This window comes from Lactuca virosa, chromosome 4 (genome assembly GCF_052849685.1).
Source record: "Lactuca virosa cultivar CGN04683 chromosome 4, Lactuca_virosa_CGN04683_v6, whole genome shotgun sequence".
NCBI lineage: Eukaryota > Viridiplantae > Streptophyta > Magnoliopsida > Asterales > Asteraceae > Lactuca > Lactuca virosa.
In genome coordinates, this window is record NC_136429.1 from 25821727 (window position 1) to 25844596 (window position 22870).

The 22870-nt window shown below is 36.2% G+C and overlaps 1 protein-coding gene across 1 annotated transcript; it reads left to right on the forward strand.

Moving 5' to 3' along the window:
• The first annotated feature begins 399 nt into the window (after window positions 1-399).
• Window positions 400-1327, forward strand: LOC145109776 (protein C2-DOMAIN ABA-RELATED 7-like). Its single transcript, XM_079046939.1, has 3 exons — window positions 400-652; window positions 758-853; window positions 940-1327. The coding sequence occupies exons 1-3, from the start codon at window positions 536-538 to the stop codon at window positions 1237-1239; spliced, it is 513 nt and encodes a 170-aa protein (XP_078903065.1). The 5' UTR covers window positions 400-535; the 3' UTR covers window positions 1240-1327.
• Window positions 1328-22870: the final 21543 nt, after the last annotated feature.

Sequence of the window (22870 nt, forward strand, 5' to 3'; positions counted from 1 at the left end):
AAGAACTCAGATTTAGAAAACTGTATTTAAAAAAATATATATAGTTTATTTTCCGCTTTATTATATAGATTTTCAAATGATAATTCCTATCATTCGAACTATCAATTGAGAATATTATCAAACAACTATTACGAAATAATTCATAGGGTATACAAGAAGGGCCTTATATATAGATGGTTATACTTTTGGAAGATTGCTAAAAAGCTTAAAGCCCAAAACCAACGATACATTTTTAGTAACCTCGACATAAACTATAATAAAATACATGTATATTATTCAATATATATATATATATATATATATATATATATATATATATATATATATATATATATATATATATATATATATATATTTTTGATGGAGTAGATGACAAGAAGGGTTTGACAAGGTCTCGTTCTTTATCGATCAACCATTTTATGTGATCCTCTATATTTTTAAATTTAGCAACAACTAATAAACCTAAATTGGGCAACTTCTACCATTTTTGATAATCATATGGGAAGAAAACTAAGAACAAAATTACAGAGATTGAATGGAAGAAGTAAAGGGAATCTTGAGGCTAACAGTGAACAAAGGGACAAATCTGGCTGTTCGCGATAGGGCCAGTGGTACAAGTGATCCTTACGTTGTTGCAACATTGGATCATCAGGTTAATTTTTTTAATTATTTTTTTTAATAGAAATTAAATGAAAAATTAAAATCACTTTGATTTAGGTGATTTAGATTATTGTTTATATGTGTAATTTTAATGCAGAAAACAAAGACCAAAGTGGTTAAGGACGATTGCAATCCTGTTTGGAATGATGTTTTAACACTAGCAATTAAGTATCCTAAGGAACCAATCAAACTTGTAAGATTTTATTATGTCTAATTTGGGTTTTTCCAACATTTAATAACCCTAATGTTAATGAATGAAAGTATGTTGTTGTGTTTCAGACAGTGTATGATAAAGACACATTTAGTGAAGATGATAACCTAGGGACAGCAAATGTAGATGTAAATCCGTATCTTGAGTGCCTTGAAATGCGTACAGATTTGAATGATCTCGCTGTTGGTACTAAACTTGAGACAGTTGAACCAGATGAACATAATCACCTAGCAGAAGAGAGCTTTATTGTATGGAATAAGGATTCAATCACACAAGATATGATTCTACGATTAAGAAATGTGGAAACCGGTGAAATTGAGGTGCAAATAGAGATCACTCCTGTTAAAGATCCCCATTTAATCGTTTAGGGTTTTATGTAGATTATGAACTTGTAAGAGTATAAATTAAGTTTGTAAGTATGGAGTATATATTTAGTCAAATCAAACAGAAAAAAAAGATTCCATATCGTTTAATTTTACTTCGTATTAGCCTCAAATAAATAAGGCCATTGAAGTCGTCAAAATCAAAGGAACTGTAAGGTGGAAACATTCGTTCAGGAATACTGTCGAACACTTGCTCTTCAATGAATTTTTTTTAACACATTTTTTTTAATACGACAAATCTAACATACTCCTAAACTACACCTTGAATCCACATATGTTCACAACGGGACTTGAACCCTCAACCTCAAGGAGGGAGGGCAACACCAAATACCGCTGGGCTAGAAGCCCTTTGGTATTTCAAACTACTTAGAGTCTTGTTTTTTCTTTCCATTTCGATCCAGAAATAGTTAAAAAGGCAAATATGTATATCTTTTCATTCCCATTTATTCCGTTCCCGTTCTTCAAACAAAACTCCAGGAATTCTTTTCACTTCTTTCTTTAAAAAATCAACCAACACACATTTTTTTCCTTTCCTTATTAAATAAACTCAAGAACTGGGAGTTATTTGTCTGTAGTTGTTTATTATTTTGGTTGTGACGTGCGATTTGTTTTCCCGTATTATTTTTTATTGTAATTATTGCAACAGGTGTGTTGCTCTCTTCCTTGGAGTCGATTTGCTCCCATAACCCAACCCTGGACAAAAAGTCTCGGACGTCAATTTGCTCCCACCACCATTGTTTCTGTGACTTTCACACCCACCAAACCCTAAACCCCAATTTAAATATAGCCGTTGTAGTTTTTTTAGGAGGTATCTATTATGGACGTCTCCTTAAACATCACTAAAATCCCTCAATATCTCAATAGAAACATATACCAAGTCTTTGAGATTACTTTTCAAACTTACGTCTTTGAGATTACTTTTCAAACTAACTTACTGTGCTTTTGACTTTTTCAAAAAGCAAAAAATTTAAAAAGATGTTTTACGATTCCAAAAGTCATTTTTAAACTGACTTATTGAACTCTAAGTTTCATTGTGAGTCATGTTCTATCAATAAAAGTCATAAACTTCCATTTAATGACACCTCATTTATGACTACAAAACCTTTGCAACTCATATATAGAGATGTTTGGGACCAACACAAAAGTCTATTGATGACTACCAATAGTACGTAATATTTGACTTTCACATTAAATATGTGTGACTCTATCCCATGTACCATATATCTGATCTCTCTACAATATTTTCTCACTTCAAAAACTTAGTTGGGCATTATTTTCAAACACCTCTCATATCCATCTTCTCGGATAACCGGGAGGGGGGGGGGGATACCAAGCCCTTATTCCTATTTTCCAATCTCTTGGTATCTCTCACTTCACCACACCGCCTCACACCCCGAACAGAATGACATCGCCAAAAGACGTCACCGACATGTAGTGGAAACCGGACTAGCCCTCCTAAACTACGCTGATCTACCTTTACGTTTCTGGTCACATGCGTTTCAAACGACGATTTACTTAATTAATCTATTACCCACACCCATCCTCAACTACAAAGCCCCTTATGAAAAGTTGTATCAACAACCACCAAACTAAACCAAACTTAGACCGTTCGGTTTCCTTTGTTATCCGTGGCTCTAACCCTATTCCCCATCTAAACTCCATCCAAAATCTTCCCGGTGTGTCTTTCTTGGCTATTCCACCTCTAAGTCCGCCTACAAATGTCTCAACATCGTAACCAAACGCCTTTATCATTACCGTTACGTTCAATTTGTGACTCATATCTTCCCATTGTGTGACCCACATGCCACTACCAAAACACCCATTAAAATTGATGATCTTTCCTCCACCAAAATATATCATTCAGCCACTATCCACACCCCTTACACAACCCCTACTACAATGCCCGTCCACAACACCACTATCCCTACAGCATCTATTACCCACCCATTACGAACCTATTACCAACCCATCTCCTCCCTCAACCATCCGCTTCCTTTCCACACATATCTGCCGCATCCACTCACATCGCCACCCTACCACCTCAAATCCCACACAACAATTATGATCACCCTACTACACCAACACATGTCACTCCCTCATCACCCCGACCTATCCTACGTCCCCTTTTATCACGCCATCACCTCTCAACCTGACCTAACTTCTTCCCCCACAAACCCGAAAACCCAACTCGAAATATAATGGCAACAACTATATCAACCACACCACTGTTCATCCCTCCTCCCACCATCGAATCAACCTGTGTCTCCCAAACCATAAAAGATCCTTTATGGAGGAAATCCATGGACGATGAGTACAATGCTTTACTCCATAACCATATGTGGGAGCTTGTTCCACCATCATCACACATACCCATTATTTGAAAATGGGTATTTCATGTTAAACGAAAATCGGATGGCTCCATTGATAAGTACAAAGCTCGTCTACTCACAAAAGGTTTTCATCAACAACCGGGCAAAGACTTCTTTGAAACCTTTAGCCCATTCACTAAACCGGTCACCATTCGAGTCGTTCTATCACTTGTCCTTGCTAAAAATTGGAATCTTTGTCAACTCGATGTCAACAACACCTTTTTGCAAGGCACACTACATAATGATGTATGTGGATGACTTTGCAAACTTCGAAAGTCCCTTTTACGGTCTCAAACAAGCACCACAAGCATGCTAAATGGAACTTAGAACCTTCTTCTTAAGTTATGAGTTTAATAAGTCTCAATCAAATGCCTCACTCTCTATATATAGTCAGTCATAAAGGGATACTCATGTATTTTTTTAGTGTATGTGGATGACTTTGTTTTGATAGGAAACTGCACAAGCTTCATCAACAAATTTATGGATCTCTTGTCCAAAAGATTTTCCATCAAAGATCTTGGTAATATTCATCACTTTTTGGGAATAGAGGTTATCTCCACTCATCAAGGCATGTTCTTATCTCAACATAGACACGTCAATGATCGTCTCACCAACTTTCACATAGATGGTGCAAAAGACGTAGTTACCCCGTTAAGCTTATCCGAATCGCTCTCTCTGGAAGATGGATCATCCATAACTAAACGAACCACCTACCGAAAAATCATTGTATCTCTCTAATATTTAGCATTCATTAGGCCGGATATTTGCTTTGCAGTTAAGAAACTGTCATAATACATGCATTCTCCCACAACAAAACACATGCATTCTCTGAAACGGGTCATGCGGTAATTGAAAGGTACCATTCACCATGGGTTGTTTTTAAAGCGAGGAACACCTATAAATATCACTGCCTTTACTTACTCTGAAGAGGTAGCATCAATAATGGCGGTCGGTCCACTTCGATATATCTTATCTACCTTGGACTGAACATAGTCTCATGAAAATCCACACGACAGTAAACTGTCTCCCGATCCTGAAGCGGAATATAAGGCCTTGGTAATGCAGCATCAGAAGTCACGTGGGTTGAAAATTTGTTACTGGAACTTCACATCACACCTTCAAAACCACCAAGTCTACATTGTGATAATACGGGTGCCACATATCTATATGCCAATCTAATCTATCACTCAAGAATGAAGCATGTAGCATTAGATTACCACTTCATTCGGGAAAAGGTTGCTGATGGTTTGCTAAAAGTGTATCACATCAATTCCAAAGATCAACTCGCTGATGCTATCACTAAATCGCTCGCTCGCCGACTTTTTCTCAAATTTAGATCCAAGATTGGAGTCTCCAACAGAGAATCCATCTTTCGGGGGCGTATTATGCATACCTCCATAAACATCTCCAAAATCCCACAATCATCTCAGTAGAAATATATACCATATTTAGTTAGTCAAAGATGTAATGTGTAGCTTAATTTACTCATGTATATCCTCTCTGTAAAGGCTTTATATCGGACTCATATTCTCCCTGTAATTAAATCAAATCAATACTTTGATAGTATCCCTCAATGACATTATTAATAATAACCGAGGAGTTTTTTTAGGCCAGATGGAGTAGTGCCATACTTTCCATAGTCCACGTAGGTTCCATCTAGAATTTTTCACACTGCTTCAAAAGTTTTCCATCTATAGGGCATGGGTTGCCACAATTGTCATCCTAATTGTTTTTTTTAATTTAATTTATATAAAAAATTAATTTAAACAAATTATTTTAATAAAAACTTAAATTTCATTAACTTGAAAGTAAATCACGACATGTTTAAAAAATATAACACACTTGAAATTAAAACAAAACACAAGACAACTAGAAATTAAAACACATAAGTTACTATAAATTAAAAGAAAACAAGCTTAATGTTGACGTCATTTGTCGCACGGCCTCACAACTCAACAAGGCGGATGGGTTTGTTAGCTTCTTCACGGAAAGCCTCAAGAGCAATAACTAACAAAATATTTTCATTTTCACCATCCTCGGCTTCACGCCTCACCCTATAAAACACATTGTTAAACTACACTAAAATTGCGTTTGCATGTCTCCATTTAGAGAAGACTTGATCTTTACTTCGAGGTAAACCGGCTTCACAGTTGTATCTTTCAGCCACTCTCATCCAGAAAGTAGTCGTAGTGACGTTAATGTTGATTGAATCTTCTCTTATATAAACCCATGAGTGAGCCAATATGATCTCTTCATCCGTTGACCAAACACGGGCCAGTTTTTAGCGATGAGCTTTTGAAAAATATGGAAAATAAAAGGTTAGGAGAGTTGAATTAAGAAGGTTTGAATGTGGTGAAAAATGAAGAAGGATGTTGTTATTTATAGTAGAGGATGGAAGGTCTAAAATTTGAAAATTTGAGAAAAAATGGTTATATTTTTGAAAAGGGATTACTTTTTTTTTGAAAATGAAAAAAATGATTAAATAGTAAAAAAACTTCCTCTCTCTCTCTCTCTCTCTCTCTCTCTCATCGGCAGCCTTCTACCGAGTTAACCCACTGAACTCGGCATGCCGAGTTGGTAGCATGGTGTTTGTCGAGGCCAACTCAGACATGTCGAGGTTTACCACTCCCCACTCCATCCAACCTTAGGAGGTATCCTCAATAATGTTACTTTATTTTTTTCTACATCGCTAGAGCATTCATCATTTTGCTGTTAGAAGGACCCAACAGTCCCTTCATCTCTATTATATCCTCCGCCTAGTGCTCAATACATGAAAACAGTTCGACTCACTGTTAATTGTTAAGTATTGTTCTTTTGAGCAATGATTGCATCGCCATGATGGTTGTTCAACTCTCTTTTATGTGCGTTGAATTTTAGGAGATGTAATCACTTATATGTTATGTGTTGCACTTGTTTTGTTTTTAGAAAAAATGGGTCCATAATAGTTTTGGGCATGCTCATCGTATACCGGGGAATGCTACTATCTGTGAATTATAAAATTGTAAGTCATGAGGTTGGATGTTACTCATGGAAATGCTACTTGTAATGGCTTTATGGCTTTATATACCTTCCATTGATGCGATTGGTAGTGCTTTTGTTTGGTTTTTTAAATCTAATTTTCAGTGTTTTCAATTGCATTTTTATTTGGGTTTTGTGGACGGAAAATATGGTGGTCGCCAGAAAATGATGGCGGTCGGAAACCATGGTGATGGTGGTGATAAAGTTGTGAAAATGAGATGTCTCTGGTTTCATCAATTCACTCATCGGAACTTGAATTAACACAAAAAATAACTTCGACAGTTCAATCAACGGGACAAGAATTGACATTCCAATCTATTGGACAAGAATTAACCCTATAAGAATGGGAGCTACCATTATTCACGACCATGGGCGGCTCAACCGTTTTGGGCTTTAAGCGAACGAAAAATATGGGGCCCTTTGGTCTTTACAATGTTAAAGTTATAAACCCTCATCATTTATCCATGCTTGGGACTGACAATAATAAACTAAAAAGATTATAAATTATGGAGTTAACTTTTTTTATTATGTATATGCTTTTTGTGAATCACCAAGACAACTACAAATGAAGAAACAGATTACTGGAAGTAATGAATTAATGGAAATACATGTTGCTTGATAGCCTTGACTCGCTAACTACTTCCTTGAGTTTGTTCCAACACAATTCGAAAATTCCAAAGGCAAATTTCACACAGAAGTATTCAAGACTTGAAAATTGAAATTTTGTATTTTGTAATCAACGGATAACTGAACATAATTAACCCTAATCGGCGAACCCTAATAGATAATGGAAAACTTGAAAAGAAGTTAAGCACATACTGTTTGGCGTTGAGGATTTGAACAATTGAGAATCGAGATAGAAGAATAGATAATAAATGTGGCATTTTGGTTTTTAGGATTGCATTGATGTGTTGCATGCGTTTTGTCTTCAAGAATCAAGATCGCTCACTTTGATGTGGCCTATCAGACAATTAGTAATGGACTAACCGAGATTTGAGATATATTAATATTGGGTTAGATTTTGAGAATATTGGGCCCTTTAGAATTGAAGGCCCTAAGCCCTAGCTTAGAAAAATATAAGGTTGAGGTGCCCGTGTTCAAGGCAAGGAACACGAGAGAGAACTTGAGCGACACTATGTTCTTTCCGGAAAATTGCTTCCAGCAAGATCCCTCACACCACCAGTGAACTACCCATAAACCATCCCCCCCCCCCCCCCCACACACTACGATGAACCCTCAAAAGAGTTGGGTATATTTGGTTTTAGACTGTAACACCAATTTCCAAGTATATTGCTCCTATAATTGTGGCTTTAATGTCTTGAAAGTATGAAGTCCTTGGTGGCCACAACTTGGTAGTAAAGTTACCACGACGAAGTCTCATCCGATGAAAATGAGCATTCATTTTAAACACCACTACATGGCATGGTGTTGGCCACAACGTGGTGGCGTCCATTATGCAAAACCCTAATTTTCTAGGTCTTAAGCCATATATAAGGGATGTGATGGCTAGGGTTTACTGCATGCTAGTATATAGGCTAAGCAATCTTCATGAATTGCATGATAGAATTGCCTGATCTATGATGCCTGGTAGCTTAGGGGATTGCTTTGATGTGCTTTATGAAACTGACATTATTGTTGTTGGTAACTAAGTGTATGACCTATATGTTGGATTAGTGTCTAAGTCCATAACTATAATTGGTATGTACTTGACCCGAGAGTAGCATGGTCCATTTGGGTTGCATGGCACCGGAACAATCTAAAAGATGGATAATTAATAAAAGGTCATTTCTAGTTTATTAATATATTATAAGTTCTAATATATTAATATGAAATCATATTATTTAATTAGTATTGATAAAGAATTAATTTGGAATTAATTTTGTGATCAAAAGAGACTAATTAAATATATGGGGATTGATTATGTAAATCATTCATTCTTATAATGTGGGCTTATGATCCATAGTTCTTCATGTTGGGCTAAATCCATGTGGTGACCCATGGATACTCCATGGAGGTTTTAACCCATGGAGCATGAGGGATATGGAAAGTCATTAGGGTTTACATGGTGTAACCCTAGTTTGCCACACTATATAAGAAACCCCAAAGCTCATGAAATTGGCACTAGTGGTTACCTAGACCTAAGAGAGTGGAAACATAAGAGGGCAAGCCGATTTTATGAGTGCAAGTGTTCTTCTCTCAAGTTATTCCAATTGTTGGTGGTGTTGTGTGATTCCATTTGAGGTGCAACACTTGGGGAACTAAGTTCTTAAAGGTCCAAGGCTTCCAACTACAACAAAAGGTATGTTTTCTAACTTGTTTTATTACCCAAGTATCAATGTTTTGTATGCTAGTTACCTGGAAAGTTCAAGTTTGCATGTATAATAGAGAAAACATAGATCCAAGGTATTTAGGGTTGCATGTACACCTTAGGAGTGTTAGAATGCTCAAAACCCAACAATGGTATCAGATCCTAGGGTTGTTTTCAATTATACTTGATACTACTTGCTTGAAAATGCTTTAAAAATCGATTTTCTGCTGTTCTGGACAGTGGACTCGTCGAGTCCACTGGGGGACTCGCCGAGTCCAAGCACAAAACTGACCAACTCGTCGAGTTTATTCTTACACTCGACGAGTTGGAGCCCCTGAATGCAGATTTTCGAGTTTTTAAGCTGGAATTGGACTAGGATCATTACCCTAAGCTGTTTTTGAACTTATAAACCTGTTTTTGATGTGGTAATGATCATGCTTATCCAATTTAGAAGATAATTGTGAAATTTTCATGTTTTGTATTAGTTTATATGGTTAGGCTAATTACATGAAATTTGTTTGATATGAATTGTCTAGCGCTTATGAGTTTAATTTAGATCATTGATAAATTGATTGTTTTTGTAAGTTACAATTTGGATCCAAATTTTTTTTGATGAATTCCATAACTTGTCCTCAAGTTATGGAATGTGAAAAGTCTCTTTTTAAATGCCATCATAAAATAGTTTTGTGTCTTCCATAACTTGTCCTCATGTTATGGAACTTGAAAGGTCATACATAAATATTTTTATGAACTCCATAACTTGTCCTCAAGTTATGGAATGTCAAGAGTCTTTTTCATAAAATCTTTATTAAACTCATAAGTTATGGATTCCAAAAGGTTTTGAAAGTTACAAAACTTGCCCTCAAGTTTTGGAATTTGTAAATGTAGAGTCTTCTTTTGACACATTTAGTTCCAAACCCGAGAATTCTAAAAGTTTAAAATTCAACCCTTATACTATTATAATATTATAGGTTTATATATATATATATATATATATATATATATATATATATATATATATGTATAAGAGTAAAGTCAGTCTTACCGTTAGTAGGCCTCATTCACGAAGCCGGTCTATAAGGGGGGTATAAGGTTACTGCTTATAAAATGGTAGTTTAATGGGTGTCCACTCTCACCCACCGCTTCCTTGACTGGTGGAAGGTCGTTAGCCGAACGGGTAGGATAAGACTCTAATTCTCCCTTCATTAAAAGTATAATGATAAATATAAAGTAACTAAACACTTATAAATTCCCAAATCTTATTTACTTAGGAAAATGTGAATATGGTGCTAACCCATGAAATTGCACTTTGCACCTTGTTAAGTCGTTAGTGGAGCGTGTGTGGTTAACCGGCACACTAATCTGGGACTGACAGTGCATGGAAAAGGGTAGCTTGATGTTAGTCATAGATCAATGGAGCGTGTGTGGTTAACCGACACATTGATTAGGTGGTTGTAACATTGGGTGTACCAAGCTAATTTGCATGGTTATTCACACCTTGTTTGTGATCCTCGGCATCCCAGTCACAAACTTGAACGACACAATCGAGATTTAAACATGCCATTGAAAGTTTCAATGAATCTCAAAGGATCTAGGAATTTCAATTCACTTAAAACCTCAAATTCTTTTTTCGTTTTTCGTGATGGAAATTAGTAAATCGTTTCATTTACCTACCTTCAAATATTTTGCAATTGGATTACGGCACCCCTCTTCCAAATTATAAAATATTGTGTTGGGTCCTAGCCTTAATATTTCATTTGGGTGTTATATTAAGGACTTAAATCAACTAACTTGAATTTCTCCCATTGTAGATGTCTAGTTCAGACAACTATGGTCTCCCCAAATCTTTTAGAACAAGATTTCCTCTTGAAGATGATGTCCCGCGGTTGGATCGTGGAAGTCATACTTCACTTCCTCCACCTCCTCCAATAATTCTCCCAGACCCACAAGTTCAAATACTTGAAAAATTCAAGGTCACTCAAGCCCTACTTGCAATGATACATCAAGATGGAAGGCATGTGTGTACTCACGTCTTGGAGATGAAGTCACATATTGACATGCTGAGAGTATTGGGTGTCGAACTCTCAAGGAAGTTGGTTGTTGACTGGGTTCTTCAGTCACTTCCTGAGTCATATAGTGAGTTCATTAAGGACTACTATGTGACAGACCACGACATGAACCTTATTGATCTTAACTATTTGCTTGTTGTTGCTGAATCAGCCATGATGTGGCGTACTGGAAAAGCAAATTTGATGGGAAGATCTACTCTTCAAACTTCCATGGACATTGACAATGGAAACATTGGAAGTCCAGAAAAGATTTCTCTTTCCAAGGTAAAGAGAAATGCTAAGTCTGAGATTGTTCCGTGTACCATTCCCAAAGAGTCTATATGTTTCTATTGCCAAGAGAAGGGGAATTGGTTGCGAAGCTGCCCTGACTACCTGAAAGATCTAAGAAAAGGTAGAATCAAAAAGTTTGACTCTGCTTCAGGTAAGTCTACTGTCTAACTCTATTAAGTTCCTAGTTGTTAATTCTTAATACATGATGTGACAAGGTTGCATTTTGATGTTTTGTAGGATCATGCAAAGAGAAGGAAGCTTAAAGGAAGAGTATGTTGAATCTGATCGCGAAGATGGATTTCAATCGCATGGTTCGAAGATCAGATTTTTGAGCTGCTGCTTAAGAGTTATGATAGATTGCTAAGAAATATGTAATAACATAATTTTCATTTGTAATTGCATTGTAAGGAAAAGTTTTTTCCGCATTTTATAAATAAATAAAATTTTGTTTTATTTTTATTATATCTCCTTGCAATGGCAATTGTCAAAATTGATGTTTGTATGTTTCTATGTTAGCAATATAAATTTGATTCTTTCGTTTGTGGTAGTGTCGAGTATTTGCCAAATAAGGAAAGATTCTCATCACCCAAGTTTCAATTGGACAGAAACTTGGAATCATGTAAGTTGTATTGTATGATGAATGAGAATTTTCATCTTTGGTAAATTAAGACTAATTCCTTGTTCATATATATATATATATATATATATATATATATATATATATATATATATATATATATATGTGAGTTAAGTGAAGGACTAGGGGATCGGGTACACTGGGTGTGCGCTGGTCAAGATCCACCACAAAGATCGATAAGACTATTCGTCATGATTTACAAAAGTTTAGTAAACATGGTTATGCTTACAAGTTTAAGTATAATTTTGTAACATTAGAAAATGTTCAATGTATGGCAAAACGAATGAGAAGAATCAAATTAGGCAAAAAGATAAAAGTTTCTCCAATCTGAAAAGATGGGAGAGTACTTTAGTATCGTGTTTTATGATCATCTTAATGTTTATGAAAAAACCATATCACAATTGATCCTCTAAAGACATATTAATGCATTTGTATGGCTAAGAAGAGGAATCATGAACTTTTGAAATAGTTTAAATCAATAAGATGAGTCATACTTCGTTCCCAAAACAAGTCTTAGAGTGATACTCCAAGATTGTAACCTTGAGTGACATGATCTTAAGAAAGGTTTAAGACACTTATCAAATGTAGAGTAAAAGTTTTCTACTCTTGTACATTTGAAATTGGTAAGTCGTGATGTTTTGGATAAAACAAAGACCAACTAAGGCCAATTGTGTGAAGTGTTTGTCTTGATTAAAATATGCACTGACTCTTGAATATTGTTTTGTCAATGAATGATTCATGACAAGAGAATCTTATATGTCAAGAGGGCATTAGGAGTCTTAAAGATCTTGGAAAAGCTTCAAGAACTAATCAAGAATAAAAACCTATTGTTTATCACTAGCACACGACTTGAGGTTTATAACCTATCGTGTTGACATATTCTTGTTTCTGTGCCCATTCCAGTTAAAGTTGACTATGCATGTGAGTTCTGAGAGTTCTCAATTGGTTGTGTAACAACCTGGAAGCAATGGTAGGCCCTTGTGCTGCCAGGTGGCAAGAAATTAAGATTGAACAAGTTCAGTCCATATGAGTTTGGATTTGTCACTAACCTTGTCTTATGATTATGGTCATGACAATATCACATGGATAGGAACACATACACCAAAAAATCTAAGTGTCATAAGGTTTCTCTCCGATTCATGAAAATGATTGTAAGGAAACGCTTTCACTAAGTAGATTTTAAGGAGATAGAAATTGTGATATTTTCATTCTCAAATTCGATTATGATTACGGAATCCCTCTTTATAATTCGAATTGTGAGAAATGGCAAAGGTGTCACACCCCCAAACCAAGGATGGCGGAAACGTCCGGGGGTGGAGGACTTCATGTATAGTATCACAACAACGAGTATGATAGTGCCCAAAGTAAATACAACCATCATAAATATAATTGAAAAAGTTATACAATAGTATGTGTTTACATGTTTCCAAACAATTACACTTATGATGACAAAAATGAAATGTTTGACGATTTAACGTCCCATCCTCAAAAGCGGTTGATTTCCTGTTTCACTGAATTCCTGAGAATACAAGTAGTTTGAAAAAGCGTCAACAATTAAGTTGGTGAGTTCATAAGAGTTTTATTTGAGAAAGAAGTCGTTTTCCTTGTTAAAAAGCGATAGAGTATGATTTCAGAAAATTCAATATTTTCTTTATTAAACGCGAAATGAATTCTCCTATGTTATGCAATAATGTACCCTAGAAAGACCTGTAGATTCCTTCTATAATCACCAAGTGTATATAAGTTATATAAAAATTTAAGTTAAATAAATTGTCGAATATAATGGGTCTGCCCTAGGTCCACAACCAAATAAGGAACAGGAAGTAAGGCGGGCCCACCAATTCTAAGTCGATTGTGACTAGATTCTTATATGACTCTAGCATATACACTTAGCAATTATAGCTAAAGTCTAACAATTCTAGATGAAATGTAGTTTTGATAGGAATATGTTTCCAAAGAAAATCCAATATTTTCCTTATAAAAGTCATGTAGTCTTAAATGTCAAGACAGAGAATATGTGTGTGTTTTGCACTTATAATGTTCATAATGGTAATGTGTTTCTAAAGAAAATCCAATATTTTCCTTATAAAAAGTCATGTAGTTTTAAACGTCAAGACCGAGAATATACGAGTATTTTTCCATACTTAAAGTAATTCATGCAAGTTTAAATCGACATAAACTCGTTTGATTTAGAAGTAAAAATCCCTTTTTATTTTAGAATTTTTCCTGTAAACTTGAAAGATTGTTAACTCCCTATGTGAGTCGCTATAACCATACTACGACAGAATAACCTGCTGCGACGTTCTTCAGGCGTCGGAAACGAAATGACATTTGTCACCCCCGATCGGCCGATCGGACTTATGCAAGCAGCATGGGTGTGGGTTGTCAATCCCAATATAGATCTATACACAATTATCACGCTCTCCCTACAAGAGACTCTGGTTATAACTAAATCAGGATTTTCCGTGGTACTTAAGAGTACCCCGAAGGAGAATGTCTCACAACTTACGTTAACTAGTTTACATATAGTTTTGAGTATAAAACCTCTTCCGTGGAGGAAGTGAAATCACCTTTTATAAAAATACATTTGTGATATAAATCCATAAACTATTACTATTATAGTTTATCAAGTAGTATATGAAAAACCCATTTGTTTTGAGAGTAAAACCTTTTCCATGTAGTATGCTTTTATCGAAAATTCATAAACTATACTTAATGTAGTTTATTATATGTGTTCGAAATGAATGGAGGAAAAACCTTAACATGAATGAATAATTTCTATTTATGATGATAAACTAACAAAAATGCATCCAAACATTGAGAAACTTATCGTTATGCACTTTGCTCAACATACTACAAAGTGTTGTTAATATGGTAAACTATGTAACTAGATTTTATCCTTTCTGCACTGTTTTGAAATCATCATATAAAAATCATACGAAGTCGAAAACTAACTCCGTAAACTCTGAGAGTTTAGAAAATGTGTCTAGTTTATTCATAATTTTTATTATGATTTTTAGAAGTCTCTAACGTATGTGAAAGTGTTCATAATCACAGACTGGTCCGAATTCGTTTCTGAAATGATAGGCAGTTTTGTAAAAATCACCATAAATCGTAGAAAAATCATATGGAGATGTGAAAGTAGTCATTTTAAAGGTATAAACCTGAACTAGTTGCATATTAAACAGTTTTGAAAGATATTAAGTTTAAGTTGGGTAAAACAGTTCGTGAACAGGTCACAACTTTTATGTTGTAATCTGTCAAGTTAAGTTTTGAATATGTTTTGGTGTTTTAACTTGTATTCCCCCCCTGAAAACTGAAGAAAACTAGAAAATGTAGGGGTATGAACTCACGTTGAGTGATGACTTGAAGAGTGGAAGGTTGAAGTTAAGGAATATCAAGCCAAAGTACTTGATGAACACGGGAAGACTTGGATGATCCTAAGAACGATTTTTGGTGTTAATATATGAGTCAATGATCCAAGAGTGTTATGAAAGCAAGTAATAGCACTTGAGTTAGGAGGAAATACTTACCAATAAGTGCAGTAGCAACTCAAGAACACTTCCAAAAGTGGCTGGAAGTAGAGAGAAAATAAGCTTCCTTGTGGGGTAAGAAAAGTGTAAAAGTATGGAAATGATCAAAGTAAATCAAGAGCTCTTCCAAGGATTTCTTTATATAGATGTAGCTGGAGCAAGTTGCAAAGATGATAGGATGTTTGCATTGGTTTGTGTGATGTGGATAGGGTTGGGTTAATGAGGAAGTGACACATGGAGGCAAGTGGGCACACTTGACCCACTTGTAACATAAAATATCCTAAGCCCTTTTCTTTAATGTAAAATATTGATTTATAATTAATAAATCCATGGGATGTGATTAAAGTATGAATATATAGAGTCTTATATGTCAAAATATGAGTTTGGGCGAAAATCTCACGTTAAAATAATGAAAAACGGGCTTAAAACGAAGTCGTGGTCGAAAACCGGGTGAAAAGGGGCGAATCTGCGAAGTCAGGGCCGGAGGTTCGGTCTTAGGAGCTTAGAACCGAAGGTAGGTTCGCTTGATGCATTAGAACCGAGAGGGGGCTTGGTCCGAGCAGTCTCGCAGGCGAACACGGAAGAGGGACCGAAGGCGAAGTAGGCTAGAAGCGAAGGGTAGTTCGGGTTCGGTCTATGCGAGTTCGGTTCTCCAGAAGCTTCGGTCCTTGCAAGTTCGGTCTAGGAGGCTTCTTAGGGTTTCGCCTCTAAGAGGTTCGGCTCTAAGAGGGTTCGGCCCAAAATGGCCGTTTTTCAAATAAACTTCTCGTTTTGCGCGGTTTTTGACTAAGTTAAGGGTCGGGATGACTATAAAAAGTTGAGAGAGATTTGGGAGAGATTTCACATACTTGGAGAGATTTGGGAGAGATTTCACATACTTGGAGAGACTTCACATACTTGGAGAGATTTGGGAGAGATTTCACATACTTGGAGAGATTTCACATACTTGGAGAGATTTGGGAGAGATTTCACATACTTGGAGAGATTTAGGAGAGATTTCACATACTTGGAGAGATTTGGGAGAGATTTCACATACTTGGAGAGATTTGGGAGATATTTCACATACTTGGAGAGATTTCACATACTTGGAGAGATTTGGGAGAGATTTCACATACTTGGAGAGATTTGGGAGAGGTTTCACATACTTGGAGAGATTTGGGAGATATTTCACATATTTGGAGAGATTTCACATACTTGGAGAGATTTCACATACTTGGAGAGATTTGGGAGATATTTCACATACTTGGAGAGATTTGGGAAAGATTTAACCTTAGCCATTATTATCGTATAATCTCGTAATGCAAGGTTTGTGAACCCCGTTATGCTCCGTTTATGATTGTTTTAAGTCCCCGAAAGGGTCCTTAGTCGTGTTTTGATGCGTTTAACTCCCTTTTTAGGATTTTTACATTGCTAAACACATAGATTCTTTGAGACACTTGAATTCTTGACATACAAATGCACATTTTTATACATAGAATAACTTTTAGCATACAATTACTAATTAAGTATGATCGGTTTGACTTGAGGACTTTGACTTGAATTTGACGGTTGTCACAAAAGGTCTAAACATTTCAGACTTATGGCTGTAAGTTCTAAAATTGTTAAGACACACATGTGAGCTATCTAAGGAAAGGTGTATGATTTTGAGAAGCCTAGATAAAGTCTTATCGAAGCATCTCGTATCAGAAATCTGAACTTTGGTAATGAAAGTCAATAAGTATTGATTTCTAGAAATCCAGCTAATTTCTAAATACATGTCAAAGCTAGTGGGAGCATAAGTGTTTATGCTAATAATAATTTTTATGCTAGTGGGAGCATAATTATTATGGTAAGTGTTGCAAGTTAGCAATGTTAATTATAGAAAACAAAAGTTTCAATTCGCAAAGTTGCAGGGTTTGAAAAGTTGTTTTGCTATAATTAAGGGAGAAGAATTTATACTTCATTTTAATTCTAAAAGCTTAGATTGAGATTTTAATCAAATTTAGTCAAATATATATGAATGTCATGTTGGAATGGTTCAACATAAGGAAATTCTATATATATAAATGTTAATTGCGTTCTCAAATTTGATTATGATTACGGCATCCCTCTTCATAATCTAAATTATGAGAACATGGCAAATAGAAATATTATAGAAAAAGACTGATTAAGAATCATGTCTTTATGTTAGACATTATGAATCGTGTCCCATATGCTTCGGGTATAGGATCGATTCATATGCTATAATATTCTTGTGTTCTAATTTTCCGGATGCCTAGGGAATTTAGAGAGAAAAAGGAATAGAACCGGATATGACTAAAGTGGTTAAACAACTGTTAAGGACAATCTAAGATTCGCCAAAGATTGGTCGCTTAAGGACAGTTGGAAGTACAGTAATGGAAGGATCATATTGACATTATTATGAAAAGACAGGAGTCTATTAATAATGAGTTGTCGTATGGAAAATATGGAATGTTTGCATAGTGGGAGTTGAAGAATAGATGAAAAAGTTAGAAACTTTTATGCTAGAAGGATGTTCAAAGGAATGTACTTTGAATTTGAGACTTCATTCCATGGAATTGTCTTGTAACAATCTCCAAAAGAATATTTTGTAATATCATTGGTCAAGTCTCTGTGACTTTTGGCACCTAGAAAGGACCATAGACAAACATAGTGTGCATGCTTGGTGCATGGCATAACAATCGTTTAGACAAACATAGTGTGCATGCTTGGAGCATGTCATAACTATTGTTTTCATTCAAGTGTTAAGTTGATTATTCGAAACATTATACAATGAATGATGAGTAATCTGTTTGGCTAAAAAGTTTTGGGGTCATATAGGATTAGTATTATTCTTGTGTTTCGCTTTGCATGTTTTGACTTCCCGAATAACTAGGTTATTCAAACCATCCACAGTCGATCATACTTTGGAAGTAGGTATTGAGGCAAGACTATCATGAATGGGTCTGTAGTTTGTCTAGGACAAAGAGGTTGCAGTGTTCATGAGTACTCCTGGAATAAGATTCGAGTATTTGATTCAAACCATGCTCATTTGAATCACTTCATGTATTTTATCACGAGTGATCATGAGACGATAACATCTTATATTCTTGAAACCAAGACGTGTGAGTTGTAGTTGCAAGTCGGTTGCACATTGACATATGTAAACGCACCAGTAACTTGGTGTTATAAAACATATTGTTGTGTGTAATTCGATGAGTAAGTACATGCGAGCATTTGTGTCGAAGTTTATCCGTTCCTTTTGCCCCATGTGGATAAAAGCGATATCTGTGGGCCCCTCGATGATTTAGTGATGACATCAGGCCTGTACTGATTTTATTTGTTTAATTAGTCGGTCGTCATAAATCGGAAATCAGGAAACAATAGATGGACAGAGAGAATGATTATAATCCATGTCTCAGTCCATATGATATCAAGAATGGAGGAATATATGATCCTTTATCTAATGGACGCGTCATTGACTAGGTCAGAGTTCGACAGCGGCTTTTAAGAGCTACGATTGCTAGTCGGGTTGTGGAGTCATACTTGCGATAATAGTTATTAGACTTATCCAAGTGGGAGACTGTTTGATTAGTGTCTAAGTCCGTAACTATAATTAGTATGTACTTGACCCGAGAGTAGCATGGTCCATTTGGGTTGCATGGCACCGGAACAATCTGAAGGATGGATAATTGAGAAGAGGTCATTTATGGTTTATTAATATACTATAAGTTCTAATATATTAATATGAAATCATATTATTTAATTAGTATTGATCAAGAATTAATTTGGAATTAATTTTGTGATCAAAAGAGACTAATTAAATATATGGGGATTGATTATGTAAATCATTTATTCTTATAATGTGGACTTATGATCCACAGTTCTTCATGTTGGGCTAGACCCAAGTGGTGACCCATGGATACTCCATGGAGGTTTTAACCCATGGAGCATGAGGGATATGGAAAGTCATTAGGGTTTACATGGTGTAACCCTAGTTTGCTACACTATATAAGAAACCCCAAAGCTCATGAAATTTGCACTAGTGGTTACCTAGGCCTAAGATAATGGAAACACAAGAGGGCAAGCCGATTTTATGAGTGCAAGTGTTCTTCTCTCAAGTTATTCCAATTGTTGGTGGTGTTGTGTGATTCCATTTGAGGTGCAACATTTGGGGCACTAAGTTCTTAAAGGTCCATGGCTTCCAACTACAACAAAAGGTATGTTTTCTAACTTGTTTTATTTCCCAAGTATCAATGTTTTGTATGCTAGTTAGGGTAATACCTTGGAAAGTTCAAGTTTGCATGTATAATAGAGAAAACATAGATCCAAGGTATTTAGGGTTGCATGTATACCTGAGGAGTGTTACAATGCTCAAAACCCAACACTATAATTATACATAGCTAAGATTTTATAGCCTTAAAATGCTTGATTTAGCCTTATTTCCTATTCTTTGTCTGGTTGTGGGCTTAGGGTAAATACATTTATTTGACTGTCTATCAGATTTGACACTATGTATGATTAGCATACACGAGGCGACCGCAATATTAGTGGAAGTTTCATGGGATGAGAGTGGAGTTGGTAGAGTCCTAATATGAACTAGGAGTTAGTGGCCACTCTTAGGAGTGTGTATGTGTTGTGTGTATGAGTACACCTAGTTCTAGTGGGCCTAGTGGCCCATGGATATTGTGGTAAATCTTGGGACAAATACAAGTAGTTGTGGAAGGTAGTATGGGCCAATACTAATGAAACCATAGGACTCGTACGCGTGTCAAGGAAGTCATGAATCCCAAGGAGTGAGTAGTTGAGCTATAGTGTATTAAGCTATGATGTGATTTTGATGTGTTCCCTGTTTATTTTTGGTATGGTGGTGACAAGAGGTTCAGGAGGCATTGATGGCCCGGAGAGGGCATGATTGAGAGAGGCTAAGATCAAGTAGTTGACCACCACTCAAGTGAATTTAGCAGTCAGGGAGGAGATCCTGGAGGTGTTTGGGTCTATCAAGACCACTATGATCGAGATGTTCGACGAGCATTATTTTGCTGTCACCGAGGTTGTCGTTGCCACAACCACTGCATCCGTCGTTGCTGCAAGACTTCAGGGAGTAGGAGGAGGTCGATATAGTACCAAGAATTCAGTAACACAAAGCCCCCAAAGTTTTATGGGGTCAAGGACCCGATTGTTGCTTTGAGATGGATATCTAATGTTGAAGGCTATTTTGTCACTTGTTCGTGTCCGGAGAACCAGAAGGTGAAGTTTACACTGAACCTTGTTCGCTAGGGAGCGAAGGACTGGTGAAAGTTGGCGACTTAGTCTTTTTCTCCTGCTGAAAAGTCTGCGGTGACATGGGAGTAGTTCTCGTAGATGTTTTAGACCAAGTATGTTCCATTGGTAGAGAGAGAGAGAGAGAGAGAGAGAGAGAGAGAGAGAGAGAGAGAGAAAGGTTGGCCCAAGAGTATCTTTCGCTCAAGCAGAGGATAGAGATGGTGACGGAGATCACCAAGATGTTCACAGAGAGATACACAGAAATAATAAAATATAACCACAATGCAAGCTTTTTCTTCAAAAGGACCATTTGTGAAACTTTGATAAAGATACACGAAAATAATAAAATACCTGATATCAGGATGTTACAATCATGGTGTGGGTGTATTACATTCTCCTTGTCATCTTTATCGAAAGAGATCTCCTTTTTTTCGGTCAAGAATACATTCTTTCTTGGTCTATCTTCCTTTTCCATCTTTGAACTTTTTGAATGTCTTTTAGTTGCAGAATAATAAGTTCCAAAAATGTCAGATCCACGAGAGATAAAATTAATTACATTGGCATCAGAGGGTGGAGATGCTATTCTTTGTGGAAGGATTTTAGGATCTTGGGATCTTTGGCTATTCTTGTCATTTCTTCTTCCCAAGAGTTCCTTGAAATATCCTTTTCTCAATAAGTAACTAATCTCCTTCTTGAGGGCGAAGCAATCTTCGGTAAGGTGTCCAAAATCTTCATGGTAAGCACACCACTTGGATTTGTCTTTCCATCTTGGGGTTTTGTCATTCTTCCTGGGCCATCTCGCCTTGTACCAAAGATCCTACATTGCTTAATGTAGACCTGAAACGTGAACCAAAAAAACAGTAATTAGATATCGTAGGATATTCTTCATTTTCCAAAGCATTAACCCTATGATTCTTGGGTCTTGAGTAAGGTTTAGCCCAATAGGATTTTTGGGAGGATGATTCATTCTTCCTCTTAGGATGATAGTAGGGCGTGTTCGTCTTCTTCTGAATCTTCTTGTCCTTTTCTATCCTGATAAGTCTTAGTTCTCTATTCTTGATCTCATCCAATTTCTTGCATGGGGTCATGACAAGATCCTTTAGAATGGAGAATCTTTCTTTAGTCCCATATTGAAAGATTTCATGGCTGTTGCAACATCTAAGGGTGGCATATATAGGGCTTCTTTCCCAAACCCGCTAACATATATAATCCCTCAAGGATTAGTCATTTCTTTGAGTTACTCTGTAAAGGCCACTTATTAGTTTTTCAAAAGTCCTATTAGAAGAAGATTGATTATTAAACAAGTTAACCAAATGTTCAAAAGAAGTAATATAGTAAAGAGGAACATTTAGGAGCCACTTCAGAGTGGATACTATATAAGTTGAACCAAAACCCTTGCATAAACAAGCCTACTTAATATGTTGTAGAATCAGAACTTTCTTCATGCATTCTTTATATCGGGTGACATGCTCTTCAGGATCCGTGGTCCCATCATACATTTTCATGTTAGGTGTGTGAAACCTCTTTGGAACTTTAATGTCGCTGACCGGGGGTGCGAATCTCGAAACCTATGGCTGACAGATGACCTCTAGTACCGGGTGAATGACACCTGATATACTTGAGATCATATCTCTTAGCTGTCCGAGTTCCTTGTTTAAGATTGGACTTATCCCTCAAAGATCTTGGGAGACAGGGACTCCCATACTAGGAGTTACACCATCTATGAAGATAGGAGCTGGTCTTGATATGAAATATCTGGCTGGTTGTTCTAAAGATGAACCGCTTTCAAAATTCAGTATCCTAGGCTACATGAATGAATATGGAATTAGTATAGTTTCCATAGGCCTTCTCGAATCTGAGCTCAACCTCTTCACTCTATTAAACAACATCCTTTTGGTTTCACTTTGTTCAATGATGTGTCGGTCCATCCTGGTTAGCATGGATATGATCTTATTGTTTGAGATAATAATAAGTATTTCTTAGGTTGCATTTCCTGAATATTGAACTGGTGAGGGTGTTGGAACACTCTTTCTAGGAATCTCAACATTCATTCTTTGTGAGTTGATAGCTTGAGGTGGAGGTAAGGTTTGAGTAGCGGAGATGGATGGAATAGTGCTAGAAGTGGATTTTGGTAAATAAGACATTTTTATTGCAAAAATGTGTAAGTG

What these genes read in the sequence shown, in the direction of transcription:
- LOC145109776 (XM_079046939.1), top strand. Translation starts at nt 536, where the DNA reads ATGGAAGAAGTAAAGGGAATCTTGAGGCTAACAGTGAACAAAGGGACA. An exon ending in TTGCAACATTGGATCATCAG is followed by an intron (nt 653 to 757) that starts GTTAATTTTTTT and finishes ATTTTAATGCAG; the next exon opens with AAAACAAAGACCAAAGTGGT. An exon ending in CTAAGGAACCAATCAAACTT is followed by an intron (nt 854 to 939) that starts GTAAGATTTTAT and finishes GTTGTGTTTCAG; the next exon opens with ACAGTGTATGATAAAGACAC.